Source organism: Plutella xylostella, chromosome 16 (genome assembly GCF_932276165.1).
Source record: "Plutella xylostella chromosome 16, ilPluXylo3.1, whole genome shotgun sequence".
Lineage (NCBI taxonomy): Eukaryota > Metazoa > Arthropoda > Insecta > Lepidoptera > Plutellidae > Plutella > Plutella xylostella.
In genome coordinates this window covers 5474654-5490081 of record NC_063996.1, presented here as the reverse complement: position 1 = coordinate 5490081, position 15428 = coordinate 5474654, and the positions used below count along the sequence as shown (strand labels likewise).

At 42.8% G+C, this 15428-nt stretch overlaps 1 protein-coding gene across 4 annotated transcripts in view; it reads right to left on the bottom strand.

The window, feature by feature from the left end:
- The window catches only part of LOC119693828, a 37451-nt gene extending 22563 nt beyond the window's left edge, over positions 1-14888 (bottom strand). For 2 of the 4 annotated variants that reach the window (XR_007267161.1, XM_038118506.2), the window contains exon 1: positions 13224-14880. Coding sequence is in view for 3 of the 4 variants with exons in the window: in XM_038118506.2 (XP_037974434.1) it covers positions 13224-14417 (1194 nt within the window). In the remaining variant the exon portion in view is untranslated. Of the gene's footprint in view, positions 1-13223 lie in introns of all 4 variants that reach the window. The other 2 variants (XM_038118507.2, XM_048626263.1) reach the window with 2 other exon arrangements.
- Positions 14889-15428: the final 540 nt, after the last annotated feature.

Sequence of the window (15428 nt, the reverse complement as noted above, 5' to 3'; positions counted from 1 at the left end):
CAAGAGACAGATTACATAGGTAAATGGCCTTGGCACATAGGTTCTATGTAGGCAAACATTGCATATTTTAGGTAATTTATGTGTTTCTATCGACACTTTATTGCATGACTTACATACTATTTTATCTACCTATACCTACACATAACGTAACTAAAAGGGCTGTTATGGGCCACTGTGTACTTGGTCTTTTACACCTTCAACGGGCTAGTACTATTCTATTCTATTCTATGTGGGGGAGTAAGTACCTGCACCTGGCTCTCTCGAGTGCAACCTTTGTGCATATCCCCAAGGTCTAAACTGCCTTCCTAAGCTTGGACCATTTCCCACCATGCTGGTCCACTGCGGGTTGGTTCACATACATATATGTGCTAAATCTAGATATGCAGGTTTCCTCACGATGTTTTCCTTGACCGTAAGAGCGATGGTATACATTGTACTTAAGTTAAAAGAACTCATTGGTACATGTCAGCGCCGGGATTTGAACCCGGACATGTCTGATGTGAGAAGCGGGCGCTTACCCGACTGAGCTACCACCGCTATTTATACATACCTCTATTACTTTGGATATAATATAATATATCGAGGCTCTTTGGAAATCCAGGCTGAAAAGAGTGCAGAAGTTTCTTTGTTTCATTGAAGATACGTAAAAGTAAATAAAAGGGTAAGGACGACCGCTTCCGACAGACCTCATTTTGTTGTTTGGTTTTGATTGTGTGATGCTATCAAGAGATGATCGCGTAGCGATTACTTTAAACAAACGGACGCACGATTTTATCTCAAAAACTCTACTTTTTACGTGTCACATCGTATGAAAGCATAGAACAACGCGGACTCGGGTGTGGTAGATTGGCAAATGCATGTTAATTTTGATCGTTTACACAGCTCGAATCTCGAAAGGTATAATGCAACTGCACAGTATATAATTTAATAAAAAGACAACGTAAGTATCTGTAAGTATACAAATACAAACCTGCTTATAACTTTTTTCAACTGTGTGAACTGTAAGCGATTGACCGCTGCGCCGGAGCGGTCACAGCGTCGTGGGACGACGACACACTTGCAAAATTATAAAAACACACCAACCCACCCTTATCCACTATCCCATAACCACTAAAATTGCTTATACTAACTGCATTACTTAAGTATCGCATAGCTGACAATAAAGCCGAAGTGTGAAAGCAAGCTTAGCTTCTATTGGTGGAGTCGTAGGGTTGAATGTCGTGTGTTATAACTGTATGTGGGTTGGTTTTGATAACAATGGTGGCAAGCGCACGTTGGTGGTGATTCAAGTAAGGGAACTAGTTTAGTATGACTTTTCTCAAGAATTACTAGCGCTAAATTTTTCAGGGTTACCGTTTCTTTGCTGTTATACGATTATTGTTATATGTATACAGATGCAATTGACACTACGAAACAAACTGTTGAAACTTAAAATGTTGATGGACCTGATGACCCTATTCAGGGATTCATAAAATTTAATTGAATTTTATTTTATAGCTATTTTATTTGATAGTGAGATCATTCATCGATAAAGATGATATAATCGATGAAAACAATATCTTAGTTCATTACTCCTGTTCACCATTTCAACATAAGTATGTATGTATGTTGAATGTAGAAAAATTTAAAGTTTTGTTACGCTCGCTCTCAAGACTATAATTTGAACATTTTACTTTCTGCACAATAATTTCGGCATCCCTGATGATAGATTTGATGCGGCTGTTATTTGCGATGACTCACATGTTATTATACTTCGAATTCTAAATTGTTACACACTTTCTTTTTACAATTCTAGCATTTTTTTAGAATAACTACGTTTTTAACCCAATGTCATATTCTGGTAGTCGTTATATATATAAATAGGGAATGAGATATACAATAAAAAAAAAAAAAAAAAAAACACGCACTCACGCCTTGTACTAATGTACTCCCTTGCGGGGTAGGCAGAGGTGCATTGCTGCACCCACTTTTCGCCAGAGTATATATAATAATACTTACTTTATGCATATTTCTACATTTTTCTAATTGCCTATATCATATCCCTTAATAATTATGTAAGTATAGTATATTATGTAGTAACTTAACAGAAAAAAAAAATCACAGAACTTTCTTTATGAAATGTCGTTGATGTCTTTTATATGGCATGGATAAGTTGAAATAAATTAACATTTTGATAACATTATATTTACTGAATATGTCCCTACAAAATTATAGCATTACAAATAACTAACTTTTACATTATAGTAGCCAGTGATTTCCGTATCAGATTTTTGTGGCCTCGGCACTTATCATGTTCGCTAGTTTGGATTTTTATTTACATATATGGTTTGGACGCAAAAAAATTGTCTGACATTACGCCAAACTCGCAAATTTGACGTTTTATTTGACACTCAAGATAATTACACTGACGGGAACAACATTGAAGTACATTTAATGGAGCATCAGGATATTACCAATAAACACAATCATATTTTGTTCAAATTTTAAATTAAATGTTAGAAAACAATTGGGGTCGTTTGGTGTCGGCTTTTTTTGAGTGGAACTATTTCATTGCCCGTGAGTGTAGTTCTGATTTAATCCAAATGAGAAGCCTTATGCCTTATGGAATGAAACTTGCGATAAATAAAAATAGAACTTTCATTTGGGCAACGCGTTGATGTCTTTTCTATGGACAATAAAATCAATAAGTTTGAATATTCGAACGGTAGTGTTATGGCCGCAGCTGAGCATAAAAGGGTTTATAGTCGTATCCATATTCATATATTATACAATATTATTACATGTTACTTATGTACATTATAACATGTGATGTTACATGTCAAATTACATTATGACCTCTGAGCTCAGAGTCTGCCTTCCTTAGTTATAAATCTGAAGCTATTCGTTACATACCTACATTAGTAGATAAGTTTTTATCAGAAAAATATTATTGCTATTATATAATAAATTAAATAGTAAATAAACTATGTGAGTGCACATGCACCAGCACATCTATGATGTTTCCCAGGAAAGTAACCTTAGGTAGGTTACTTTCCGTTTATTGAGAGCTAGTTTTCCCCAATTAGGTATAACCAATGTCACAAATTATCATAGTCTTATGTAAAATTATATATTTCTATAAATTTGCATATGTCTTCCGCATTTAATCAGATATTTTGAACATAATTAGAGGCGAACCGTGATGAAATTAACGTAATATATTTGCATCCGTTATATTAGATGAGACACACATTACGATTCCAAGTGCATAATGTTATGATACGGTGGCGAGAGTAAACAAACAAAAATAGTATTACGTTCTCGAGCAATGAAAAAGTTCAATTAATAAAATCACCATATACTCCTAAACGGAAAAGGCTATCTTGATGACGTCGTCTGCAATATTGAAGTACATTTGACAGCGCATCAGAAAATTTAACATCCAATCAAAAACGTAAATGTTATCGGCATTTAGTAAGTGAAACTTTTTCATTCCTCGCGAGTGTATTATTTTATTACAAGCCTGCTACTATAATTACTGTTATTCTTACTGGGGGTGCACGAACTAAGCCTTACTGAGTGACGTATCATCTGTACCTAACATACGTTCAGCGCAAGTTCAGCGGGTCCATACGTCAGTCAGGCCACAGATCTGACAGCTCAGTTATAAAGCCTTGTCCAGCTCTAGTGCTTGTCATGTCCTAAGAAGACTAATTAATTATTTAATATGCTATTTTCTTTTTATTTTTACATAATAGGTATACTCTATAGTCAATACCTATGTATAACTTTAATATTATTATCTTTTCGTCGTTTAAGTTAAAACATCCATAAAACTAAGTTCACACAGTAAAACTTATTCTTAGTACTTAGATAAATAAATTTAAATATTATAATCTCCGAAAAGTATAAATGGAATGCAAGGCCGTGTGAAAATATTAGCACTTTTAGCACATTAACACACAATGGTAACTTCTTCTTAATTAAAATCTATTAATATCCATCCTCATTCCTAATTTAATAATTCTTTTATTATAAAGGGGAAACACTTTATCTGTACTACGTTAAATTAAAATATATGGGCCTTACTACAAAAACTTAAACAGTATTTAACAGGAGTTTAGCGCTGTCAAACGCCTACAAAATCTTTCAAATTTCGTTTTAAACACTTGTTAAACTGTGTTTAAAGGTTTTTGTGGTAGTACAGTAAATGTTTATATACAAAATTTTGTATGAAATCAAATATGTTTAAGCATAATGTATAAATACCGAGATCCCGAACATGAAATCTTTTTAAACCTAGTAGCCAAAATAATGAACAGCGAAGAAATCATTCTTTCATCTTTCATTTTATGCTAAAAGATGAGATGATATTATACTCAAAACAAATACACCATGGGCTAGCGAAGTACCTTAAAGCAAGTAGCAGAGGCCACTCGCTCTCTCGACTCTCCAGAATGAATCCTTCCAGGGTCGTTTGTAAGTTAACGACCTGTTAACTAAAAACGGGCTCGCAATATCTGGCCAAGTTATGCGTATTTCAAGCTACTAACCATTCAACTCAACCTTGTCCCTCGATCTGAGTCGATAACACTCACCTACGGCTCCTAAAGCCTTTCCGATACAGGCTGTTTTTAATTGTCGAATACCAGTCGAAGGGGACACTTGGTTATTATAAACGGATCGCCGCATTTCTAACTGGTTGGGTTGGCAGACAAGTTTCTTAATCGTCGTAACCGCGTCCCAGTCAGTGATAGAATATTGCTCAATGATTTCTTTCGATAACAGCCGATTTATGTTGAATGAACTGTGGGATAAATGAGCTGGCATATCATATTTATCTACACAGGTGGTTCAACATTGGCGAATGTGTAGATGCATGTTGTTATAGATACGGCAAAGAGATCAATAGCTACCAGTTTTCAGGTAATAGGTAGTTTATTTTGACATTTTCTATGGTAAATATGTATAAATAATTTACAGTCACCAAAAGAGCTACATATTGCCACCTCAGCGCAAACATTTTAATTTTATGATTCACTGATGGCTGATATGTGTCATGATGTCATGAACAATACCTACTTAACCTGTAGAGATTGTTTGTATGTATCAATAAAGTTGGTAATATTCTGATGCGGCGTAAAATGTACTTAAACATTGCAGAAGGCGTCATTAAATTAGCTTTTTCCGTTTAGGAGTAATTTGGTGATTTTCTTAATGGAACTTTTTCATTGCTTGTGAGTGTATTTAAAATATCATCATTAATCTATCTTCCCACGAGTCTCAGGATCAAACTATTTGCACTGGGGTGGCACACATAATTTATATCTTTTGCTGACTGTACCTAATGGTAAGAAATACTTTTAGTACTTAATTTCATACAAGTTCGGGCATTAACTTTGTTGCTAATACACGTAACGTGAACTATCAACAAATTGGACAAATGGAAATAACATTCAACAAAATTACCAACTTTGCACTTAGTAAAGAAGGAAATTTGCGTTTCTCGTGCCACACGCGATTTTACTATTATCCGATTACTTCATACGTCCTTGTAGATAATTCAATTAAGCAGACAACTTTTTACTGTATAAATTTGATTGTTTCTTCATGCATCCAAGCTGTGTTTCAAACATACTATTCCATATTAAACTCCAACATATTATTCCATATTTTTTTGGTGAAATAAACATTCTCCATTATATTTTCTAGCATTTTGTCTTAAACTGAGACAGTTGCAATAAATATATTATTATTAATTACTTACTCAAAATGGCAGATTTGAGGTGAGTAAAAAGTTCAAGACCCTATCTCTGTTTGATTGGGAAGTAACAGTAAGACTAGCTGGCAGTACATACTACGTACAATACAATTTAAGGTGGCTCGCGAGTAGGGAATACAAGCCCGGGATCCCGCTCCCCGGGATCCCGGGATCCCGGTCATTTTCCAGTCCCGAAATTTTTGGGATTAAAATTTGCCAATCCCGGGATTTTCGGGATTGACAAAAAAGGGTAAATTAGTATGTAAGGGTATTCTCGTAGCTTTGTTGTCATTAGTTAAATGTCAAATGATTGTTTTCTACCCGTGTGACGTCACAGATGTGATAATTTATAAACAAATATGGCTGACACCGTTTTCGCCTGTTTATGAAAAATAGAACTTTTAAGTTAAAGTTTTGCAATTGGCAAAGGTGGGTCTAGGCTAGATGAACCGAGCACAAGCGGAGCACGAGCCAAACACAATTCGTATAGTGTGGACCGACCTACAAGCCTCGAACGAGCGCACTGCGAACATTTCGTTCGTTGCTCGGCTGCGTTCCGCCTGTTGTCGGTTTTTTGACGAACACAAAGGGTTTTGCTTCGCGCTCGCAGTGTTCGAGGACAGTGATCGTTGTAGGTTCGTTGTACATAAGTCCACACCTGACACCGTGAACGACGAAACCTTGAATGGCTTCGCTCATGCTCGGTTCGTCTAGCGTAGACCCACCTTAGGTCCAAAAAAATAATAGATTATTTTGTTTGGTCTAATAGAGAAATTATTAATCATATTAGACCTACTTTAAAAAAGAGTCAAGTAGCCTATTGTTTATCTTTTTTAAGAAGTATATATTTTTTTCAACTAAGTATGGTCTGACAAAGTTAAATTATAAATACTGTGTCTCCAATAAACCTAAAAACGTTGATTCGTTAGACGTGTTTTTGTTTGTGACCTTAATCCCGGGATCCCGGGATTGTCTTCATCCAGTCCCGAAATCCCGGGATCCCAAATAAAGGCCGGGATTGTATTCCCTACTCGCGAGTCACCTCTGCCCTCTGACTATCTGATGTGTTTGTCGTGTACTCTGTGTAGACGTAGCACTGGCACGTTGTATCGTGCCCTCTATACTCTATGGTAACACCTCTATAGTCTATGGTCGTGCTCTATGGTTTTCAGTAATAAAGCGCCAAGTCGAATTATACGGTCGGTTGTTTCATTGTAATTAATAATTATTCTATATTATAAATATCTATCACTGTCGAACGAGGATCATCTACTCACGTGTTGCAAAAACGGATAACAATGGCGTTTTTGGGTAATTTGGCTACCTTCGACCACAAATCGTGCGAGTGGGACATTTTCAAAGGACGCTTGGTACAATTTGTGAAAGTTAACAAAGTGGAAGAAGACTGTAAAAGTGCCATTCTCATAACGCATCTTTCCGATGAATCATACCGTCTAGTTCGAAATCTTGCTTATCCAAGCGATGTGGATAAGTTAAGCTACGAGGAATTGGTGGCTTTACTCGACGCTCACTTCAAGCCTAGACAATGTTCCTTCGTGGACATCGCTAAGTTTCACGGGGCGACTCGAACTGCAGGCGAAAGCTTAGGGGACTGGGCGGCGCGACTCAGAGGTCTAGCAAGCTATTGTGACTTCGGCGCAGCCCTGGAGACGAACCTCAGGGACCGTTTCGTCCTCGGCCTGGGCTCAGGTCCCGGACGCGACAAATTGTTTGAGCAAAATCCAGCAGGATTAACATTTGCTCGGGCATTGGAGTTGGCGCAGCAAGCGGAGTGTACAAGGGAGGCGAAACAATTTGATAAATTGGTCATCAAGGAAGAACCAATATACCGTGCTGCGTTTGATGCTAAGTCTCAGCGCGATGGCGGCCCGCGTCGCGGCGGCGGCGGCGGCGGCTACAGCGGCGGCGGTGGCGGCTCGAGCCGCACTGGCGGCGGAGGCGCGGGAGACAGCGGCAGCGGCGGCGGCGCCCCGGGCTCAGAGACCCGGTGCAGGGTGTGTGGTATGAAGAACCACTCAGAAGATACGTGCCGTTTTAAAAATTACAAGTGCCAAAAGTGTAGATCGAAGGGCCATTTAAGAAAAGTGTGTACTAACAAAAACTCAAGAATAAACAATATTGAGGATGACGATAATAACTCGGGGTGTGAGGAATGCCAGAACTTTAATATAAGGTATGTGACAAATAAACCGCTTACTTTAGACTTAATAGTAGGCCAACAGAATGTTACTATGGAACTCGACTCTGGTTCAGGCTCAACTGTAATTTCAGATAGTTTCTATAAGAGTAACTTCTCACTGTACAAACTGCTGCCTTGTAACTTAAAAATGTGTCTATATACCGGGCATAAAATTTCTCCCCTGGGCTATTTCGAAACGAATGTTACATACAATGGTCAGACAAAACCGATTAGGATATTTGTAGTGGAGAATGGCGGCCCGCCATTACTGGGTAGAAATTTCATGTCCGCATTTAACTTAGTGTTAACTACAAATATAAATAAAATTTACACTGATGGTGAGGTAGGCACGCTGTTGGAACAATACCCTGAATTGTGGCGCGATGAGTTAGGTACTTTCAATAAATTTAAAGTTGACCTTCGATTAAAAGATAATGCCGTACCTAAGTTTTTCAAGCCACGCACGGTACCATTCGCTTTAAAAGATAAAGTTGAAGCGGAACTTGATAGGTTAGTGAGTTTAGGTATTTTAGTGCCAGTCAACCACTCCAACTACGCGACTCCTGTAGTGCCGGTACTGAAGGAAAACGGACAGGTCAAGATAGCCGGGGACTACTCGGTTACCTTGAACAAAGACCTGTTAGTGGATAAGTATCCACTACCGCGCATTGAAGAAGTGTTCGCAAAACTAGGAGGTGGAGAAAAGTACACAAAATTAGACCTAAAAAACGCGTACAATCAATATGTTCTAAATGAACAATCGCAGGAGCTCACAACTATTAATACTAGCAAAGGTTTATTTAAATACACCCGTATGGTGTACGGCCTAGCCAGCGCGCCGGCTATTTTTCAGAAGTCGATGGAGACAGTCCTATCCGGGATAGAAGGCGTTAGTTGCTGGTACGATGACATATGCATCACGGGGCCTAATAAAGCCACTCACTTGGCCAGACTACGGGAGGTATTGCATAGGTTGAATAGCTCGGGTCTTCGTTTGCAAAAAGATAAGTGCGAATTTTTCAAAGATAGTGTAACCTACCTAGGTTATGTTATAGATAAAAAGGGCTTACAAACTTGCCCTAAAAAGGTCGAGGCTATTTTAAAGGCTCCGGAGCCCAAAAATGTCACAGAGGTCAAGCGTTTTCTAGGAGTTGTAAATTATTACAGGAATTTCATTCCAAACGCGTCGGCTGTAATGAGTCCACTTCACGAGCTGTTGAAGGCGGGCGCGGCGTGGCAGTGGGGCGCGCGGCAAAGGCAGGCCGTGGCGGCCGTGCGGCGCGAGCTGGCGTCCGAGCGCGTGCTGGCGCACTTTGACCCCGCGGCGCAGCTGGTGCTGGCGGTGGACGCGGGCCCGCACGGGCTGGGCGCCGTGCTGCTGCAGCGCGCGCAGGATGGCTCCGAGCGACCTTTAGCTTACGGTTCGCGGTCTCTCAATGCCAGCGAACGAAATTATAGCCAGATTCAAAAGGAGGCTACGGCTATAATCTTCGGTGTAAAAAGGTTCCATCAGTACCTTTACGGACGTAGCGACCCGTTTATTTTACAAACTGACCATAGGCCTTTAGTGTCGATTTTTAATAAAAATTCGGGCATATCGGTAACTACGGCGTTACGTTTGCAGAGATATGCGATTATTCTGTCGGCCTATAACTACGTAATTCAGTATACGTCAAGTGCAAATAACGTTGTAGCAGATTTTTTTTCGCGCGCCCCGGTTTCTGAAACAGTTTCTGATAGCGACGTAGAGTTTGACATGTACACCTCTTTGAAATTCCTGGACGAAAGTACACCGGCTGTGTTGTTAAACGATATAAAAAGGGCCACCGATAATGATGAAGTCTTGAAAATTGTCATCAAATACATGCAACATGGATGGCCGCGTGCAGTACATTGTCAGTCTGTCCTACCTTACTTTAGATGTAAAGCAGACCTACAATACGAGAATGGATACTTATTGCGAGGTCATAAAGTCATTATTCCGTCATCGTTACGAGAACGAATGTTAGTGGAGCTTCATAGTACTCATCTGGGTGTAGTTAAGATGAAGTGTAATGCTCGTGCCCGGATGTGGTGGCCGGGGATCGACGCCGACATCGAGCGCTGCGTCGGCGCGTGCGGCACGTGCGTGAGCGTGCGCGCCGCGCCCCCGCGCGAGCCCCCCGCGCCCTGGCCGCGCCCCGCCGGCCCCTGGCAGCGCGTGCACATCGACTACATGTCGTTAGGACAGAGTGTGTACCTCGTGGTGGTGGATAGCTACTCGAAATGGGTAGAATGTTTGCTTATGAATGGTGGCACTGCTACGAGCGCGTTGATTTCAAAGCTGAAATATTTATTTTCAGTTTTTGGAATTTGTAATACTCTAGTTTCGGATAATGATGCCAAAATCAACTCGTCACAATTCAGGGAATTTTGTTCCAACAACGGTATAAAGTATATGACGTCACCCATTTATCATCAAGCCAGTAATGGGCAAGCTGAAAATGCTGTTAGAATCTGCAAAAGAATGATTAAATGCGCTATTAGTGACAATCTACCTCAGACAATAATTTGTGAACGGCTGCTGGAGTATTTATTTGTATACAGAAATACAGAGCACTGTGTTACAGGTGAGTCTCCGGCGAAATTAATGTTTGGAAGAAATTTACGATCACGGCTAGACTTAATATTGCCCAAAGAGGACAAGATAACATGTGTAAATAAACAACCTATTTCAAAACGAAAATTTACTGAGGGTGATACAGTTTGGGTACGTTGGTACAGTTCCAGAAAAGGGTTTTGGAAAAAGGGAATAGTTAAAGAAATTTTAGGAAATAGAATGTACAGTGTATATATATTAGATATTAATGAAGTATGTGTAAGACATATAGATCAGTTATTTAAGAGTGTAGATGCTAGCCGTGACTTAGATGTAAGTGAACCTTCATCATCGCCACAGAGCTCCGTCACTGCTAATAGTTCCGCCCAGTATCAGTCTGTTTCCATGCCGTTGGCCTTACCATCTCCAACAGTGCACACTGAGGCTCCTGTGCCGAGCGCTGTCGCGGCCGACCCGCCCGTGGAACAAATAGTGGAGGAGGAGGGGCATGTGGAGTGTGAGCGAGGGATTTCGGTTCCGAACACCTCAGGTCAACCTGATCCGCCGTTAACACCTCCACTTCAGACTGATCGGCCGTTAACACCTACATCGCCACCTCGTATGTGTTTACGGCCCAGAAATAAAAATGTTAGTTATAAGTTTTAGCATAAGTCTTATTTTTAATTGTATTTTTATTGTATTATTGTTTGTTAACAGGTTTCAAAATTAGTGTGGAGGAGTGATGTGTTTGTCGTGTACTCTGTGTAGACGTAGCACTGGCACGTTGTATCGTGCCCTCTATACTCTATGGTAACACCTCTATAGTCTATGGTCGTGCTCTATGGTTTTCAGTAATAAAGCGCCAAGTCGAATTATACGGTCGGTTGTTTCATTGTAATTAATAATTATTCTATATTATAAATATCTATCACTAGTGATAGATATTTATAATATAGAATAATTATTAATTACAATGAAACAACCGACCGTATAATTCGACTTGGCGCTTTATTACTGAAAACCATAGAGCACGACCATAGACTATAGAGGTGTTACCATAGAGTATAGAGGGCACGATACAACGTGCCAGTGCTACGTCTACACAGAGTACACGACAAACACATCACTCCTCCACACTAATTTTGAAACCTGTTAACAAACAATAATACAATAAAAATACAATTAAAAATAAGACTTATGCTAAAACTTATAACTAACATTTTTATTTCTGGGCCGTAAACACATACGAGGTGGCGATGTAGGTGTTAACGGCCGATCAGTCTGAAGTGGAGGTGTTAACGGCGGATCAGGTTGACCTGAGGTGTTCGGAACCGAAATCCCTCGCTCACACTCCACATGCCCCTCCTCCTCCACTATTTGTTCCACGGGCGGGTCGGCCGCGACAGCGCTCGGCACAGGAGCCTCAGTGTGCACTGTTGGAGATGGTAAGGCCAACGGCATGGAAACAGACTGATACTGGGCGGAACTATTAGCAGTGACGGAGCTCTGTGGCGATGATGAAGGTTCACTTACATCTAAGTCACGGCTAGCATCTACACTCTTAAATAACTGATCTATATGTCTTACACATACTTCATTAATATCTAATATATATACACTGTACATTCTATTTCCTAAAATTTCTTTAACTATTCCCTTTTTCCAAAACCCTTTTCTGGAACTGTACCAACGTACCCAAACTGTATCACCCTCAGTAAATTTTCGTTTTGAAATAGGTTGTTTATTTACACATGTTATCTTGTCCTCTTTGGGCAATATTAAGTCTAGCCGTGATCGTAAATTTCTTCCAAACATTAATTTCGCCGGAGACTCACCTGTAACACAGTGCTCTGTATTTCTGTATACAAATAAATACTCCAGCAGCCGTTCACAAATTATTGTCTGAGGTAGATTGTCACTAATAGCGCATTTAATCATTCTTTTGCAGATTCTAACAGCATTTTCAGCTTGCCCATTACTGGCTTGATGATAAATGGGTGACGTCATATACTTTATACCGTTGTTGGAACAAAATTCCCTGAATTGTGACGAGTTGATTTTGGCATCATTATCCGAAACTAGAGTATTACAAATTCCAAAAACTGAAAATAAATTCGAGGATTTCAGTCGAGGGTTATAAAAGTGGATACACAGACACAAATAGTTTGTTGAATGGGCCGTTTTCTATACTGTTTATAACAACTTTACGTAGTTCCATAAAACTACGTTTTGTTTGAAGCAAACAAAGCCGTATTGTGAAGACTTATCGACTTTTGCGTCACGTCAACTATCCGAGTTATCAGCGATACAATGAATCTTAATGCTGACTTGGTAATAGTTTCACACCTACGGAATCAAAAGAGGAGTCTATTCACACTATCAAATATGTACAAAATAACAAACCAAGCTTCAAAGGTAGGGAGGTACATCCGTTGAAGATGTGATAATCGTGATAATTATAATAAACGATAGTCTGTCGCTAACTTTGTCACGTAACGGAACATTTTGTCCGATAGTGTGGAGAATCGTGTCGAAGTCGCCAAGTAAGTCAAAAGAAAGTGTAGGGATCACATGTTTGCTAAGAGCGGACATGGCTGGCGGGTGCCGAGGTGGCCGCAAATTACAAATTGCGGATGCCATTCGGTTCTTTCGCAACAGCAAAGCTATGATGACAGTTAGCCCGCGGGTATTAGAATGTGGCTCACCTCAGGCGGCGCGGCGAACTTGAGGTTGGCGAGCGAGCCGTGCGAGCGGCTGCGGTGCTCCTGCCGGATGCTGTAGGAGAACGCGCGCTCGTTGAGGTGCCCCTTCTTGCGGTAGATGCCGCCCGCGTCGTCCGCCGCCTCCAGCCCCGAGCCCATGCTCTGCGCCGCCTTCATGGAGGGCGGCGGCGGCTTGGAGCGGCGCGGGTCCACCGTGGCGTACTGCAGGCGCCCGCGCCCGTTCATCATGGGCCCGGGCGGGAAGGGCCCTTGCGGCGGCGCGGGGCGGCCGCGGTGCGCCATGGTGGCGGCGCGCGCGTGCGGCAGCGTGGCCGCCGGGTGCGCCACCAGCATCATGGGCGCGCCCTGCGCCCAGGCGGGCGGCGCGCGGCCCAGCGACCGCCCGTTCATCATCTGGTGCTGCGGCGGGCCCGGCATCGTCGCGTACAGCTCGTCCGCCGACGCCGACGACTTCTTCTTCGTCTTCTTGGTGGTGGACTTCTTCTTGGGCTCCTCGGGCGGCGGCGGCGGCGGCGGCACGGAGGCGGGGCGCGCGATCTGCCGCGGCCGCGGCGCGCGGGCCGGGTGCGGCAGGTCGTCGCTGGCGTCGTCGCGCTCCACCTCGCCCACCCACACCTTGTGGTTCTCGTCGCCGTCGTACACCTCCAGCTCCTCCTCGTCGGGCGGCAGCTGCGGCGGCGCGCGCTCCGCCTCCAGCCGCTTCACGTACGAGCTGTCGGCGTAGGCGTGGAAGCAGCAGCGCACCAGCGCGTTGGCGGCGGCCTCGCGGCGGCAGATGAAGGCGTGGCACTCCAGCACCTTGATGCCGTGCGTGCGGCGCAGCACGGCGGCGAACAGCGGCGGGCGGCGCGGCGCGGGCGCGCGGGCGAAGGGCGAGTCCAGCGGCAGGAAGCGCGGCGCGCCCTCCACCGTCACGCGCCGCACGGCCGCGCAGTAGTGCAGGCTGGAGATGGGGAAGAAGCGCGCCACCCGCGACCCGCTCTCGTCCACGTTCTCGAGCAGGATGCCGTTGGACCACACGGACAGCCACGAGTCGATGCCGCCGCCGGTGGCGCCCTTGTCCGGGTACAGCTCGCGCAGCGGCTCCTGGATGCCCTGCAGCCCGTCCTTGCTCTGCTGCGGCACGGCGCTGCCCAGGTACAGCACGCGGCAGCGGCAGATGGGGGTGGACTCCATGCTCACTGCACTACCACAACATGACACTACACACACACGGGGCGGCGCGAGGCGTGCGGCGGCCGCGGGTCGGGCGCGGGGTCTGGCGAGCGGTGAGTGGAATGCAAGATGGCGGCGCGGAGGGCCGCGGGCGCGGGCGGGGGCTTACCTGCGCTTACGCACCTGTGAAGACGCCTCTACAATGGCTATAGCTAAGTAGGTAGACGGACGCCCAGCGGCGATGAACCGGCATTGTGTCAATGGTTTGTCGCGAATTCGGTCGCATTTCTCTTCACTCCGCGTCATCAGCGTTCTTACCTACGTGTCGGAATGTCGCCAGTCTTGCCTGCTCGAGTGAAATTTGAAGGTCAATCTGTCGATAGGTTACCTATATATTTTAACCTCGTACCTGTCTACCAAAATAATAAGCGCGAACCTATTCGAGAAGTCTCAATGTGAACTTGATACAATAATGAGCTTGTTTTAAGGAATGTAGGTCAGGCAACCTGGCACCGTTCGCGAAATCAACTGAATTAATGACTTATAGGTAATTACTTTATGATGTGCCGTGTAATTATTAGGTGTGTGAAGTTAGCAGCCTAAAGTTAGCAGCCTTTGAATAGCCGACCAAATTAAGATGGTCACTGCAGTCATTGCATACTTTATCAATTAAAACACGTAAAAAGCCCCAAAAACATTGGAATAACAATGCTAGGTATTCATATAAACACTATAATATGTTCTAAAACAAATAAATACTATAAAATACGACGTTTACTTACTGATGCCCTTGTTGGTTAATGGATATTTTGTATGGGGGCACCGAGATGCCATAGACCTGCCAGCATCTCACCTGGTTTATTATGTGTGTTGACTCATTATGAAACACTGACAGAAGTTTCATTAACATTGAAACGGTATAGCAGGTGTCCAGGAGCCACTTTCTGACGGATTTTGGGTAAAAATTGACAATATTTCACGAATAATCAAGTTTGCAGGTGGAACCTGATAAAAATCAGCTGCAAATGATAG